This window comes from Pezoporus occidentalis, unplaced genomic scaffold (assembly GCF_034315485.1).
Source record: "Pezoporus occidentalis ecotype Australia unplaced genomic scaffold, CSIRO_AGI_Poc_V1 ctg12, whole genome shotgun sequence".
NCBI lineage: Eukaryota > Metazoa > Chordata > Aves > Psittaciformes > Psittacidae > Pezoporus > Pezoporus occidentalis.
This window is the reverse complement of record NW_026912994.1, coordinates 5,837,463-5,853,228: the sequence shown is the minus strand read 5'-3', so window position 1 is coordinate 5,853,228 and position 15,766 is coordinate 5,837,463. Positions and strand designations below refer to the sequence as shown.

Genomic DNA, 15,766 nt, shown 5'->3' with positions numbered 1-15,766 from the left:
TCTTTCTTCCTGTGTTTTCCTACCCTGTCCCATACAAACTATCACCATTCCCTGCAAATGGAGTACATTTTTCTCTGACCTTACCTGGGCGGTATTTATTTTGCCAGTTTAGGTGTGCCACCATAGGTCTTAGGGTTCCCATAGGCAAGAGTTCAATCATCAAGAAGATGAAGTGTGGAGTGGCCTTTGGAAGCACCTGTTTCCTGATGCTGTACTCAGATGAAACCTGACTGAATTGCCACTATTATTATTTTTTGCAGTTGCACAGATCATTCAACAGGTACAGCTATGGCTATTCTTCTTCCAGGTAGCATTTTGAATCTTGTGGTTATCCAGCCATATAATAACTGTAATAGTTAGCCTGCTGTAATTTTACTGGAGTTTTATTTAATTTTCCTGGTGACCTTGGTTTGATACTTATTTTGCTGGGTGTGTAATTGTGCCCCTGAGGAGATAAGGAGACAGCACATGCACATCATGATAGAAAGAAGATAATGCTTCTACCACTTTTGATCTTGAACTAGATGAAATAAAAACAAGAGATACTAACATCTTCTTTTTAACACTTACATGTAACCTGTAGCATTCCCACCAACAAATGTTGCTGACATCAAATTTGTTTCTTGAGCATTTGGTTTATGTTATCCCACTGTTAACAGGTTACTAGCAAACATTTAATGCCTTTGAGCCTGATGCTGTATAAACTTCCAGTAGCTGGGAATTAAACACGGAGTTATGGATATCCATCCAGAAAAGAAAGGGAGCAGCCTTCTCACTTCCTAGGCTCACGTGCACACTATCTGGAGTCCCATGCAAGCTACTGTTAAAGTGAACAGAGCAGCTCATTTATTCCTTCCCATGGACTTCTTATGGGACTGTGAAAAGAAACAGCAGAAATCTACCCAAATCAACTCACCAATAGTGGCTGGGTCAGTGAGGTGTGGGATGGGAATTTGCTGCAGGTAAAGGTAAAATACCAAGACTATTATCCCCCAGCCCTTTCAGAAGCTGTGAGTTAGAGAATTTCCTAGGTGACTCCAGGGCAGCTTCACCCGTGCTTGGAGGTGTACCTTGAAGTTCAAACTCTAGCTATGTTTTATTATTGTAGTTTTATCTAATGGACAGCAGCCTGCATTGGCAAATGCTGCCTGCATGAACAGCGGCTGGCCTGTTTTTAAATTGCCGTCAGGAAGGATCAGGCTTTACTTTACAGGAGCTATAGAACAGGAGGGAGGTCCTGGCCCCTCTCCTGAGCAGCTTTCAAACGAGTGAGCTGCAGTAGTAAATGAGTACTAGAATGAGATTTGTCATATACCGGAGTTGCAAAATATATTTTATGTTTCAAGAAACACCTCAGATGATGGATCTATCTGTAACATAGTATTTTCATTCCAAAGAATTCATGACTTACAGCCTTTTTCTAGCTGTTTTAAGAAAACAATAGCTTGGCAATAAAGGACATTTAGGAAATTTGAAGATGTAATTTGGAAAACACTCTTAACTGCATTTTAAACAGCATCTTCAAGCTGGTTACGTTTTTAAGGATTAATTAAATTATTTGAACTATGGCACTGTAACTTCAATGGCTAACTATATCTCAGGATGTTAATTTTCAGCAGTAGAGTAAGTTATACAGTCTGTGCTCTCAATTAAAATGTTAAGTGTTTATCTTGAATTATTACACAGTTACACTAGTTCTAAAGACATTTCCTTTCTTCAGTGTAAGGGAGAATATTTCCAGACATGCTGACAGGTAGATGTTTACAAGTGCTGGTGATTTCAGGTTTAATTGTGACCTTTCAGAGTTGCTCCTGCATTTGCCACAGGCTAATTGCTTTACATTTTGCCTTGTTTTCACTGGGGAGTAAGTGCTTTGAATCCAGCTATATTTATGTTCTTGCTGTTGCTTTGATCACTCAGTTATTCCCATACCTCTTTTCATTTAGTGCAAACTTTCTGTGCCTTGTATGATAGAAACAAAGATGTGATATTTCTTTGTGTTTGCAAATTATTAGATGGCATATTAGCTGCTCATATAAATGCCAAGGATTCCTTTGATAGTTAGGACTATTGGATTATCAGTGCCTCATACTAACATTATTTCTTCTGCCTACTTCCTGGGACACCTCAGCAGTTCACTTAGTCTCTTAATATGCATATACACACATAGTATTTCCCCCCTCTCCCTTCCACGCATAATTAAAATTTAGCACAGTATTTTCAGTCCAACATTTATGGATTTCATAAAATGGTTGCTAAAAGAAATGCATTGAACACTGCAGTGGTCAAATATGTTAACGTGGTTTTCAGAGCTGCAAAAATTCTGTTAAGGAACTTAGTCTTTAAAAAGTCATGGTTGTTTCTTGTGGGAATCATGGCAGAAATAGAGGTTATGGAACAGTTTGAACTGGAACGTTTTAAAGATTAGGTAGGGTCTATGAAATCTTACATGTGGCACTGTAAGCATAGAAATGACATAGGAAAGCACTCAAAAAGGGTGTTATAGCCAGTGTCATTAGTGGATGGTTTATAGATTTATTTTTTTTAATCTTGTCATGTAGTGTTGATTTATTAAGTGGATGTACAAATTTGTCACCTCAAGGGGTATTTTATATTTAATCTTATAAATGAAAGGATATGGTAATCTAATCAATACTTGCATAGATTACTTCAGAGGGAAGCTTTCATGTTATAAGAAGGATTTGATGAATCACCACGTAGTGCCCTTCTGCGTCAGGCACTATGGAATAACTGCTTGAATGCAACATGAGACTTTGCTTCAAGAGTTGCAAGCTTTTGGATCAGTCCTGAACAAAGGTTTATTCCCAATGGATTAATGTTCCAACTCTGGTTGGTTTTTTTTCGGTGTGTTAGGATTTCTGAAATGCAAGAGGCAATCTCTGTCATCACTCATCTAACAGTGACTAAAGCAGCCCGATATAACATTGGTTGGGATAAAATTTTTATTTTTATGTGATTACTACTTGAAAAAGCATGAAAAAGTTACTATTTTGCTGTAGCATTACAGTGAGTGGCTATCAAATATTAATAAATAGAAAGTACATACTGCATACTAACTTCATATGAAACACTGCCCAAATTAAAGTTGTTTGCATTAAAAAATATTTTAAAAATGAGACCTGATTAAATGAGATGTTTTCAAAATTGAATTTTAATCTGGTTCCATTTTTAATAGATAAATTGAAAACTCCTGACAAGAGTAAAGAGGCTGTTAATGGAATTATTAACAGACTGTTAATAACACAAATTCTAGAAGGCATTTACCAAAGCAGATGGAAGACAAGCTGATCAGAGAAAGGGAAATGGGAAGTGATGACTGAACTGCCAACACACCTGGTCTTGCTTCTTCATCCCCACAGTGACACTTGAGCCTAACGTCTGTTGGCCCTGCAGACCATAAAGTGTGTTGATAGCCTATTTTGTGAAATTATTTGTATTCTGTGACTGAAAAATACTTGTAAGAACAAAATATTACTTAAAAAATGCTTTTTTTCCTGCAAAATAATAGGATTGGGAAATAAGTGTATGTATAGAAAACTTTGTTTGTACTTGGAGCTTCCTACAAAAATATGCTTGGGATCCAGCAGTACAGAAAAGACTCAAAGACCAGGTGGTTTAGATTCTGTGCAACCAAGCCATGAAATAGCTTTACTTGCCGGGGGCGGGGGGAGGAAGGGGGAAGAAAACCCCTACACACACATCTTTAATTTCTCCAGTCTTAGATTTCTGGGCTTAGTCAATGATATCTGCTTATTTATCAGTTGCACACAAGACAAGTGGCTGCTTGCACAACAGCTATCTTTTGCCTTGGTTCTATGCCCTGCTATGATAGCCCCTTTCAGACGAAGCTGCCACAAGGTGTCCTGCAGCCCCTGCCCAGCATCCCTGGGGCCCATGCTTGCTGCTTGCACCCCAGTGCTGCGCAGAGACGATGCAGCTCTGAGGCTGTTTGCAGGTGCAGCGCTCTAGTAGTATTGCTATCCTGGGGACTCTTGTGGTGTTTACTCCCTTCAGTGTGACAGAAATACCAGCTGTTGTTTGCTAGTCCATGAGTATCAGTAGCAGTGAGGATCAACAGCTCCCTGTGAGCCCAGGGCTTCTTGTGGAGTGGAGTCCTAGCTACTTACACAAATACCAGTATTGATCTAGTACTGTTTATTCTCTTAGCCTCTGTGTATTAGCAGAGTTGCAGAAAGGGTAGAGATCGCATTCTGAAATTTCCCAAGCTTGTAAAGTTAATTTTTTTTTTCTTCAGCTTATAGTAGACCTTGAACAGAACTAAATTTTAGTGCCAGTGTTATTGTGAGAAGGAGCTCCAAGTGGATGGTGATCATACAGTTTAATTTTTAAAAGAAAATCCTCTTTAACTCTCAAAATACCAGACTTGCCACTTTACCCTTCCATAAGGATCAGTTACATTTGGGACTGAAAACCTTAAAGACTTGGAGGGTGCACACTGTCAACGTTTTACAGCCTGCAGTGAAGGCTTCTTAACCTTTTCATTCTAGGTACTCTGATAATGCTTTCTCCCCACATCAAAATAAACTTTAATTGATCCTTCATCATGCTTTTGGATTCATTTAAGATGCTTCGCATTAAGATCTGCTGTTTATGCAAAATCAGTTTTCACTGTTTCCAGTGTACACAAGGAGCTCTCAAGAGGGAAGGGTACTTGCTGCAAAAGACACCAGATTTCTGATTCCTTTCCTCAAAATTCTTTAAGTCAATGTTTGCTATCTGGCAGGCTCAAATAACTAAGCTACACTTCAAAATAAATTGAATAGTAAAAATCCAATAATTCTAATTTACCAGTAACATCTAGAAATACTTATCTTCTATCCAGATGGAATGGACTTTGACAGATCTGCATACGTTTAGCTGTAGCAAGCAAAAGCAATACCTCTGCAGCTGTTTTATCCTTGTCCTGAGAATTTCTCTGTGCCACTGAGACAGTAGAGGTAATTGGATGTTCTTCTCTTCTGGCAGGTACTGGACTGGATTGAAAATCATGGGGAAGCCTTTCTGAGTAAACATACAGGAGTGGGGAAATCTCTTCACAGAGCACGCGCACTGCAGAAAAGACATGATGATTTTGAAGAGGTAGCACAGGTAAGAGCCTGAATCAGACACTTCTGTTTTCTATCCTGATTTTTGTTACTCCTCTTGTATATTGAGAAAAAAAGTATTGCTCTTTTGGGTCACACTGCTGTCTTCAAGTATTTGGAGATGTCTCCCAGGTTTGAAAGTTGGCATGCACGCTGCAGAACATGGTAGCAGCAGGACTTACAACCAGAAAATCACGAGATTGCGTTGATGGGAGATGTCAAAACCTGGGGGAAATTGCAAGCAGTTCACAGGACGATAATGCAAAATGTTGGGAAATAGAAGAGGATGGTTATGAGCAAGGATGATAGAAAAAAATCAGTTTTAATTCCTAGAGTGGAAACTGAGGGCCTTGAGAATGTAGTGGAAAGCAGCAGCTAGTAAAGCAGTAGGGAAAACACTGGAGTATGTTTACAGTAAGGGCAACTACTCTTCCACTCTTTCCAAGAATACAGTGTATTATGTGGAATGAGTCTTTGTTTCTTGTGGAATAAGGGGCAATCATTTTTTGGTTTTAGACTTTAGTACTCTTTTTCTGTAGTACCTTTCACATGTGCTGGCCTAGTTTAGTTGAAGATGTTTCCAGAAACAGACACATACCTCTTTCACTGTGCCCTCAGGGAAACAATTTCACTGCCTAATGGCAGCTACTGGCTAGATACTTTTTTCCTTTCCCTTGTATTCAGTTTGTATTTCTCTTAATCTCTCTTCCGCCGCCCCCACCCTGTTTGTGTCACTTTAGCCTTACTTATCTCTCTTAAGGAGATAAATTCCAGGAAAAGAGATTAATTAACAACCCTGAACAATCTGTAGAATGTCTTCTTCTATGTGCCTCTTAAACATGTTAAACATATTTAATGCTGCTAGCATGTTCTTATCAATCCCTTAAATAACTTCCGTTACCTACTACTTTGGATCCATTCAGTTGGCCAACATCCTATTAATTAGATGTTCAGCTCTTGATGAAATACTCTATTGCTTGGCTTGCTAGTGAGCTTCAGTGTTACCTTTCAGCTGTGACTGGATGTCTTTGCATACCATTGACAAATCACACAGCCTGAAAGTAGCAGTTCTAGATTGGTGGGTCTCTAAAATTTCCAGGGACTTTGTATGGATTTGAGCCTTCTGGTAATAGGCTTGAATTTCTAGAATTACCTGTTGCAAATGTATTAAAATGAGTTTAGGCTGAAGATTACAAACCACAGTTCTACAAACCGTTATCCAAAAGCACAAGTTAGTGTGAGGATTCATGCTGAAATCAACATTAGGTGCCTTTCCAGAAGGTGTGCTCAAGTCACCTGTTATTGGATGCAATACTGGAGTAAGGAGTGAAAATGAAAACCATGTAATATATGGGAGCTGAAACTAAGTGATTTAATGTCCTTTGTGGCATTAATATTTTGTAAATCTCCCTTCTCTATGATACATTAGCTTCATAACTCCGCTTACATCTAGCATTTTGGATCACAGTTAGCTTTTTATTTTTCTTTTTTACCTCCTGTTTGAGTAGTACTCCAGTGGAGATCTAGGAAACAAACTAAGAACAGGTGAGAAGACAGAAAAATAACATGGTCTTGACAATAGAGATTGAAGCAAGCTGTGTAATTGTCTGCACATGGAAACAACAGCTCACTTAAGGCTTGCTCTACTGGATGATGTAATTTGGAGATAGATCCCTTCACTAGGGTTTGGGAACCTTTACAAATGTGCAGCTTGCACGGGTAGGTACTAGGTTAAGTCAGAATGGAATTATTTCACTTAAGGCTTTTCAAACCCCTCTGTTAGTCCTCCTTCTGTATTATTTCAGCATGTCTGTCTGTGTATAACTTCAGACGAATTTCATTTCACAAGGCCAAATTTAGAGCAAAGATTGTTCACTGGATGATGACGTGTTCTAATGAACGTGGGTGTCTGGGAGGAGGATGGAGAGGAAAGGGAAAAGTATAGTTTGCGTGGGTGCAGAATCTCGTACGTTTCTCTGAATCAGATTCTTTTACATCTCATGGCATCGATAAGTGTCTCATTGCTCTGCCCAGACAACTGAGAACAGTCACAAACAGTCCTGCATTCTGAGTATGAAGTTTATGGTGCCTCCAAATTAGTAATCACTGACACGAGTCAAACTTGGTTACTTTCCCCTGGCTTTGACAGAAATAGTTTCCTCTGGTGCATTCACACCAGAATATCGTTGCTAATTTATGAGGCCTGTCTGCAGTGTGACACTGGAATGTGATGCTGGCAAATGGACATGGGGACATGCACTGAGGGGAAGTGAAAGGAAGCTCAGGCTTTATCTGAGGTCAAGGACTTAAGAATATAATACTCTGCTTTGGAAAGAGTAATGGCAAGGGTAGGAGGGGAGGCCATAAATTTATCACACCTGGAGTTCTCCTGCAGAAGCTTCTAGTGAGGTCGATTTTGTGGTTGGAGAATAAATCTCCCTGCTCTAATTATGACCAGTTTTTATTCTTCTTAGCTCCCTTCTTGATGCTTAACTCTTTAGAAGCATTTTTCTCCACTTACTGAATATCTCTGCCATGGCGAGGGTGGGTAACTAGCATTGCTTATTCCCAGTATATCCATATAATAAAGCACATGTGCTAAGATCCTGAAACAAACTGGTCAGTTTACCATTCCCCTCATCGGGATGTTGATTACTGGCATTAACAATAGAGTTGTGTTTGTTTTTCTTAATAAAATAAAAAGTGTAGTACTAATATAACTGGTAAGATTGACAGTATAAGCAATAGTATTTACTATTGGCAGTTCTCTGAAAAAAACCCAACACTTAGCCCACCATGCATTATAATCTCTAAAATCTACTTTCTTTTGGCTCTGATATATTTGCTTTTATCTCCTACTGATTCAGGAAGGCATTTGCAAAGGTCAGACTAGGAGCAATTTTCATGACTTTTCTTGATATTTTCAACATTGGGCAAAACATTCATGTCTTCGAATGCTGCTTAACTGCATGTAAAGAGTAGTAGTGTTTCTGGGATTGCTGAGAAATGCTCTGATTGACTGACCTGCCAAGGCACTAGATTGAGAGGCTGAACATGCTCCCTCAGTGTCTGATTAGAAACTCCACAGATTTATAAATCTAGATGTAATGATTCAATCAGGCATGTGCAAAATAGATCACATTCCTGCATACAGCTATGCTTGGAAAATATCAGTGATTTTAAAGTGCTGCATTGTGGGCAATAGGAAATATAATTCAGGGTCCCTTTCTCTCATAACTGCTGCTTAGACAATGCTCTAGCAGTTTTTCTGACTGTATTTATTCTATATGGAATGCACAGATGGCAAATGCTTGAATTTGGATTAAAAAGCCTGAGCGCCTGGGAGGGAGGCTGGTATCTTGTACATACCTAAAGATGTTTCTCAGCCAGTGCTGATGCTGTTCACAGGCTGGCACCCTGAAAATGACAACCTTAGGCCCAGTGCCTGCCACACAGTGAAATTTAGCAGTCGGGCATTGTCAAGATATCACCAAAGAAATACTGCTGTTTATGTAGCTGCAACATTCCTGCAATGACAGCCTCTTTGCATGGCTGGAATTATTTTGTGCAAATCAGATAACCATAGTTCAGCCAGTTATGATTGTAAAGCCAAAGATATTTTCAAATTTTCCTTAGAAAAGGGCTTTTATCCTGGAAACCAGTGTGCCTTTCAATTGGAAAAGTCTCCCCAATGCTTCAGTGCAATAGAGTTTAGTGGCATGTGTTGAAAATCCTTCTTCTGTTCTCTGTATATGAAGAGAGGGGCCTTAGACCATTCTCCTCCCTTCTGTCATTCTTGGCAATCAGAGGTTAAGGTGGCTATCTCGACATTCTCCTCTGCTTACAAAGAGCATCACTGCATTTGTGCTGGTGCAGAATTAGGAAAGAAACTGGGGAAACTGCTCTGTTACTCCCTTGAGCTCTGCTGGTGCAGGACTTAGTGGTTTTGTGTTTGAATGACCCGGAAGAAGCATTTCTGTAGTCTTTCTGCATTTTTGAGTTTTTTCCATCAGATGTGCTGTTAAGATTACCCGCGGTGCAGGCTCACCCGCATTTTTGACACCAGTACGTGTTTCCACCTGCAGATGGCACTCGCAACGCGCTGTACAAGCCTCCAGTTTTGCTAAGGGTCAACAGAGCTGCTGGTTGTAATCCAAACTAACCAGTGTCTAGAAGTGAAATGAAGCAGAAGTGGAAGTTGTTTCACACAGTGTCCCCGTGGTGTTCTCCCACCCCTGCCAAAACCCACGTTGTTCAAGGTCACACAGAAAAACAACTCTCCTGTTTTTATTTTGTTTTTATACACAAAGCTGGGCGGTCCATGCTTTAATGCAAGGCGGTGCTTGTCATCTGTATTTGTGGGATAAGCTGCTCTTGGATCCGTGGAGCTGCTTTCAAGGCTCTTTGGCTACAACACAATATGCTTGCAGCTACAACTGAGTTTTGTATTTAGTAACTGTGTGTGTATTTGCATGCAGTAGTTGGTATATTTTTCATAGTAACCCAAAAGCACTGATGTTTACAAGGTGAACTGTCACAATTCGAGCATGCAACAAAGCACACATTCTGAACAGCCTTGATTAAAAATGTGTGGAATTGTCCCTCATTATCAGACACAATAAGAAAGTTGACTGGCATCTGAGCTGTGGCCATTGAAGTTCAGGGGGTCTGTCTGTATGCCCAGTGCAGCAGCTCTTGGTTCAGGCTGGTAAGTACAAGTTTTGATTTAGGTATGTGTCTAGATCTTGTTTTCCTGACTCCGAAAGCTTTACAGGATCCATTTTGCCAGGGTACACATGCAATGCAGTAGACTATTCTTGAATTATTACAAAGAAGGAGTGCCAGACAAAATGCAAGTAAAAATGCTGACCTTCACAGTACACCATTTGGGAAACTGTTCAGTTTTCCTATTTGGGGGTATCTATGTTTGCTTTCCTCCAAAGCAACTTTTAGAAGATGATGGTTAAACACCTGAACACTGGCTTTGAACCATTAAAGTTAACCTAATATGTATCTATATAGTTCTTTAAGGTTCAGCTCTTCCGTTTATTCTTCTCAGTGAAATAAATGCATTTTCTGCAAGGGAAGGCTTTCAGAGGAGACCTTGGAAGCCAAGAACCTGTGTCATCATCTAGAAATCGAAGAACAGGTGATATTCTTCATCTGAGAATCAATTTGTGTTCCAGTGTTCCTGTCTAGTGAATTCCCTTCCTCCATTTTACTGTTACTAAAATGCTGTCAGTTCAGAGTTTTCAAAAAAAACTCTTATTTAGAGATAAAAAGAACTTTAAATGTAAATATGTTGAAAAATGTGAAATATCCAGGGGACTAAGTAATGGAATCCTGCAGGTGAAAATGGTATTTTGTGATCTCTCAGTCCCACATAATTTCACTTGAACTTCTCTAGAACTAATGACGTAATGGAACAGTCAGGCCAAAGCTGAATTGCACACAGCTACTTGTTTGGCCTTCAAGATAAAAACCTAGTCCTTTCCCATACAAATTCCAGCAGTGTTGGATGTCATTGTTCTAGAGTTTGGCATGAAGTTCGTTAGGGATGTAAAACAGCTAGGCATAAATTAGGAACCAGTGTTGATAATGATCACTTAGGGAGCATTGTCCCAGGGTGATTTTTTTAATTTTTGACTCTTATTACTTTTTAAAATGTTGTGACTTACCTGGCTGTTGAAAGGAATAGCTCGCTGGATTTCCCTTTTCAGTTGAGTGATTAAAATCCTATGTAAGATGAAATACTGGGCCTAAATAGGGAGAAAGCAGATAATTAAACCCAGTAAGTGCTGTGCTCAAAGTTAGCAATAACAACTGTGGTTTCAGTAATGCCAAATGTTTTTTAAAATAACAAAAACATGAGACAGGCAACCAAAAATCAGCCCTACTCTTGTCGTCATCATCCTTCGGATGGTCATTAGCAAGTTCTGAAGCTATAATCTGCAGTTTCTTGTTCACTTCGTTTATGTAAATGTATTCACTTCTACACAAAGAGGACAAAGTGATCACTGGCAGAAGATTCCACAGGCCTTTGTACTGTGGTGCAGGAGCTCTAGGCTCCAGAACTCTTGGTTTCTTCTCCTCTCTGGCAGCAGGCTGCATCTGGAAATCACAGGCAGCAGAGAAAAATGAAACTGCCTGTGTATGGGTTGTCTGTGAAGGTTATCTTGGGACTTCTGGATCTCAAAACTTCTGACAGCATAGCTGAAGAACCAGATAGTTTATCATGGAAGCAGTAGTATAACTTTGTGCATGAAGTCTAGCAGCTTCTGGGTGATTCAGGACATACCTGCATTGCAAATGCAGAGATACTGAAATTGTTATGCACAGCCTAAGCCAGGACCCAGGAAATCTGGGAAGGGCTGAGCAGTATAACAGTGTTCAATGTAATGCCATGGGGAATTACATCAGCTGCCAGACCTAAGTCAGATGTAGGTCACGTAAGACATGTTTTACCTGAGAGTGTGGTACTCTGAATTCTGAGTACACTGTGGGTATCGATACTGAGCTCCATTGCATGATCTGGACATGCCCATGGAGACTTCATCAGCAGGAGCTGCAAAAAGACCATCTTGGCTAATGTTCTGGAAGCAATGTAATTCAGTTGCTGGCTGTTGGTACTCCATGATCTAACAGTAATGGGGGACCTATTTTTAGAGAGGCCCTATAGTGGCACAGAAATCTTCCTGGCAGTGGTGCGAAGAGCTGTGCCTATTGCACCATGTTTCTGAGTTTGCATTTCTCCTCAAGCTAGAGGTGATTTTCTTTCCTATTTCTGCTCTTCCAAAATCACATGACAGCTGGATCTTTTCATTAAGCCGCCTGCAGCATGATTCACAATCTAAATGCGCCCTATAAAATCTCAAGGCTTGGCAGCACAATACATTTTTGACAATTGCCAGAAGTTAGCTTCCTATCACTGGTTTTATTTGGGTAGGTTTATTTTTGAGCCTTTAAAATACGTTCCTTTAATTTGCCTATAAATGCATAATGTTGATTCCATGGCAGACTGCGAGACAATGAAGCTATTCAAGAAATACATATTTTTCATTCTAGAGGTTCTGTAAAATGGAATTTCTATTGTGTGTGGAATTCTGAGTTTTTGAATTGATTTCTTTTCGAAAAAAAAAATAATAAAATAACCCACCAAAATTTCCTAAAAAAAGTAGAATCCAGGAATTTGGGTTTTTTTCCAAGCCCATAAATTTCTTAAAGAGAACATTATAAAATTATAACATTGAAGCATTATATAACACGCATACTAAATATATTCGGTATGGTACTGTTGTCTCAGTGACATGAATAAACATGTAGTTGAAACAGAAGATATTTGCCATTGATGGTTTCTGTGAAACACACCCACTTAGATGACCCATTGCTGTTTTGACTGACCTATTTTTGTTGGTAAAACCCATTGTCATATAAAGGATTTTGATCCCCTCTGATCATTTTTCTTTGTGCTCTTCTCATTGGCAGGTCAATGGGTTATCAACCGTACCTATTGATTCAAGAAGATTAATTGCAGCAATGTCCAAATCAAGTCAATTTCTTGTACCTATTGATAGCAGGCAGGCTTTGGGGGGAGGGGGAAGTGACACTGTGAATCTGGTCTGTGTTTTTACTTTCTGATTTTGTCACAGGGCAGTAGAAGGGGCTGCACATGGCTGCGCTGCTCCTCTAGGGCAGTCAGTAGTGTCTTTAGTAGAATGGTGTAACATTAGCCACAGCAACTGTATTATGGAATTGCTGCAAACCACAAATATACTGCTTTGCAGACATTTCTTAAAGGAAATGTCATGTAGATTAAGCCAATACGAAAGAGAATTATATTCAGTAACAGAGCAAAATGATTTTCAAGGATAGGTTTCATTGTCGTTGTGCACATATCCTGGGAATAGACTAACTGGGTCCAGTTGATCACTCCACTGCACAAGAGTTACAACAAAATCACGCTTTCAGTTTCAGAGAAATTACTTACAATGTTTTAAGGAGTGGAGAATCCCATTCAATGGCTGTATTTATATAGCAGGGAAGCTGCTTGGAAGTCTGGTTGTCTCTCTCTTTTTTCCTATTACAAGACCACCATTGGCCAGGATGTTCTCTTTATTTCCACATCAGGCAATTGTCTAAAAACTACACTTGCATTATGAGACTATTGCAAATGTTTTATACTGATTATATGTAAACAGAAAGTATTCAACCAACATTTTATTGCATAGAAACTTATTTTTAAAATTTATTTCCCTGGGGTAGAATTCAGATCTCAGTTTCCCCTGTATAGAAATAGGGCAACGTCAGTGGATTTATAGAGGTCTTTTGGAATTAGATGTGTGAAAACAGGAACAAAAATCCTAATCTGTATATAAATGATTCACTTGTTGATTTGGTGCATGTAATCGAGCCATTAATATTGCCCTCCATAACTGTAGTCTGTGAGGTCTGGTTCTGTATAACAAAGCCCCAAGTAAGCACTGGTTTGTGTCACTGTGGAACTGGCATATGGTTTGAGGCATTCAGGCATCTTTGTTTAGTGTCTGTTTCAGAGCACTACCACATGCAGAAGTGTAGGTTCCTCTCTTTTTCTGAGCTAAGGAGAGAAATTCTAAGATTGACATGAGAAAAGCAGGCAGAATCAGCCTTCTCATGTGACTACACTTAAAAAAAAACTTGTCTGGGGAGAAAGGAATTGAAGAATTTGCAAGAAGTCCGGAACTGAGACAGGAGGTGTTTCTGAACTGTCAGTGAGTATGTGCGCATGTGTTTTCCTAGCATGACTGCCTATATTAGTATGCAGCTAATACAATAGAAACCAATATGTGCTCCAAAACAGTGTGACACCATATCCTTTTAAAGTGCAGCCCTCATTGTTATTAGAGTGTGTTGTTCAGTGCATAAAGGTTGTTTTTTCTGTGCCATGTAGGTAACCCCTCATGACATGAGTGAGATCCACAGCTATGCCGCAGAGAGCAGAGACTGCTTTTGCCTCCCCTGGAGTAACATTAGGACTCAAAGCAAAAGTGCACAGCATAAAGTAATGTTTGTGGCCCATTAATATTGGGGAATGGAAAGTGCAGACTTCACATTAAATCTGTCAACCTGAGAGTTGAAGCGAATGCATGGAGTGTTCAATGAAATGTAGTATGTTTCTCCACAGAGAGGAGAGATGGTTGGTGACTGGGTCCTGGCTGTTTTGTCTTTGGCCAGGATTTGTATTGACAACCAGAACTTGGGCTTGTCAATACCCACACATCAAAGTTGAGTGCAGGAAGGACTTGAAACCTGCAGTGCTCCACGGCTGAGAAAGAGAGAGGTCTAGAATGATTTCATTGTTACCTTCTGTGGTCTTCTAGGGTTTGTTTTAAGTTCTAAATGGACCTGGTTGAATCCTTTTTAAAATCTGAATTAGGTGTTTGTTCCCACCACAGAAGTGGCTCAAACAAGTAATGCCCAGCCCACACAATTCCTCCTCTGTAAAAAATAAACCTCGCTTTTTTTTGGGTGGCAAGCTGTCCCTCCCAGTTCCAGACCCTTTCCCAAAGGATTCATAGTTATATCTGTGCTAAAGCATGGTTCCTCCATGCATAACAAGTGATGGGCTCCATTCCTGCCTTGCTCCTCTGTCATGCATTGAAAACCAAGTGGGAGAGAAGCGGCCCTACAGCACAGCCAGGACTGCGCAGCCATGCTGAAATATCAGTTGACTCACCAGTGTGTGTACTCCCCCTTGGGATTGGTAATTGGGTCACTAGGGCATTTAACTATTGTAAATTTAGTTTTCAGTATAGGCACATGTAAATGTGGGACATAAAAAAAATGATACTTCAGAGCATAGAGCAGAATCCGTTTTGTGTGCTAAAATAGGAACACAAAATAAGGAGATTATTTGGGGATGAGAATGATGAGGGGAGTGTGGATTGCTGCCTGGACCTGCTGGGCATGCCTCCAGGGATGGGGGCAGGTGCCCAGATCCTACTGCTTGGGGTTTGGCACAAAACTGGGGCTCTGGGATAGCAGGCAGAGAGAGAGATCAAAAGAAAAGTCAGAGAGAATTTCTCTGATCTTTGTTTTAATCTCTTACTATGTCCAGTCTTATCCTTTGGGGCCTGATTTGAGATTTTTGGAGGGAGAAGGACTGGAAAGGATTTGGCAACATGAAAGAATACATAGAAATAGAAAGATCTCAGGATTTTTTTATAGTAAAAAATTGGCAGACATTGACTAGAGAGGCAGTATCTAATATGCCTGCAGTGTTCTTGGAGATCTACTACATGCCAAAAATCAACGCATCATATAGCATGAAGATTTCTGGTGAGAATACTGTTCTGTACCAGATCTCTCATGTAAGTCATTATTAACATTTATCTCAGATCATGTGTGGCTGCCTAATAAAAGCCAGAAAAAATAAAATCAAAACATCAACCTGTTACCTTTCTAAATCTTTGTCGTGATTATGCATAACCTGAATTGAATTTCACACAGCAGAACACATTTTTAAAATGAGCCCCATATGAATGCTTCCTGACCAACATGAAAAATATTGGTTCCTGTCTGGAACTTTTCTAAAGATTTTGAATACATCTGGTGTTAAATGACTACATAAGTAAAATGGTTTATTACCTCCAGGGTAGTGA

The 15,766-nt window shown here is 39.7% G+C and overlaps 1 protein-coding gene across 15 annotated transcripts in view; it reads left to right on the top strand.

Moving 5' to 3' along the window:
• KALRN (kalirin RhoGEF kinase) overlaps positions 1-15,766 on the top strand; it is a 520,424-nt gene that overhangs the window by 274,034 nt on the left and 230,624 nt on the right. For all 15 annotated transcript variants that reach the window (XM_062607041.1, XM_062607047.1, XM_062607043.1 and 12 more), the window contains one exon: positions 5,008-5,130. In XM_062607041.1, the coding sequence (XP_062463025.1) occupies positions 5,008-5,130 (123 nt within the window). The remainder of the gene's footprint in view (positions 1-5,007; positions 5,131-15,766) is intronic.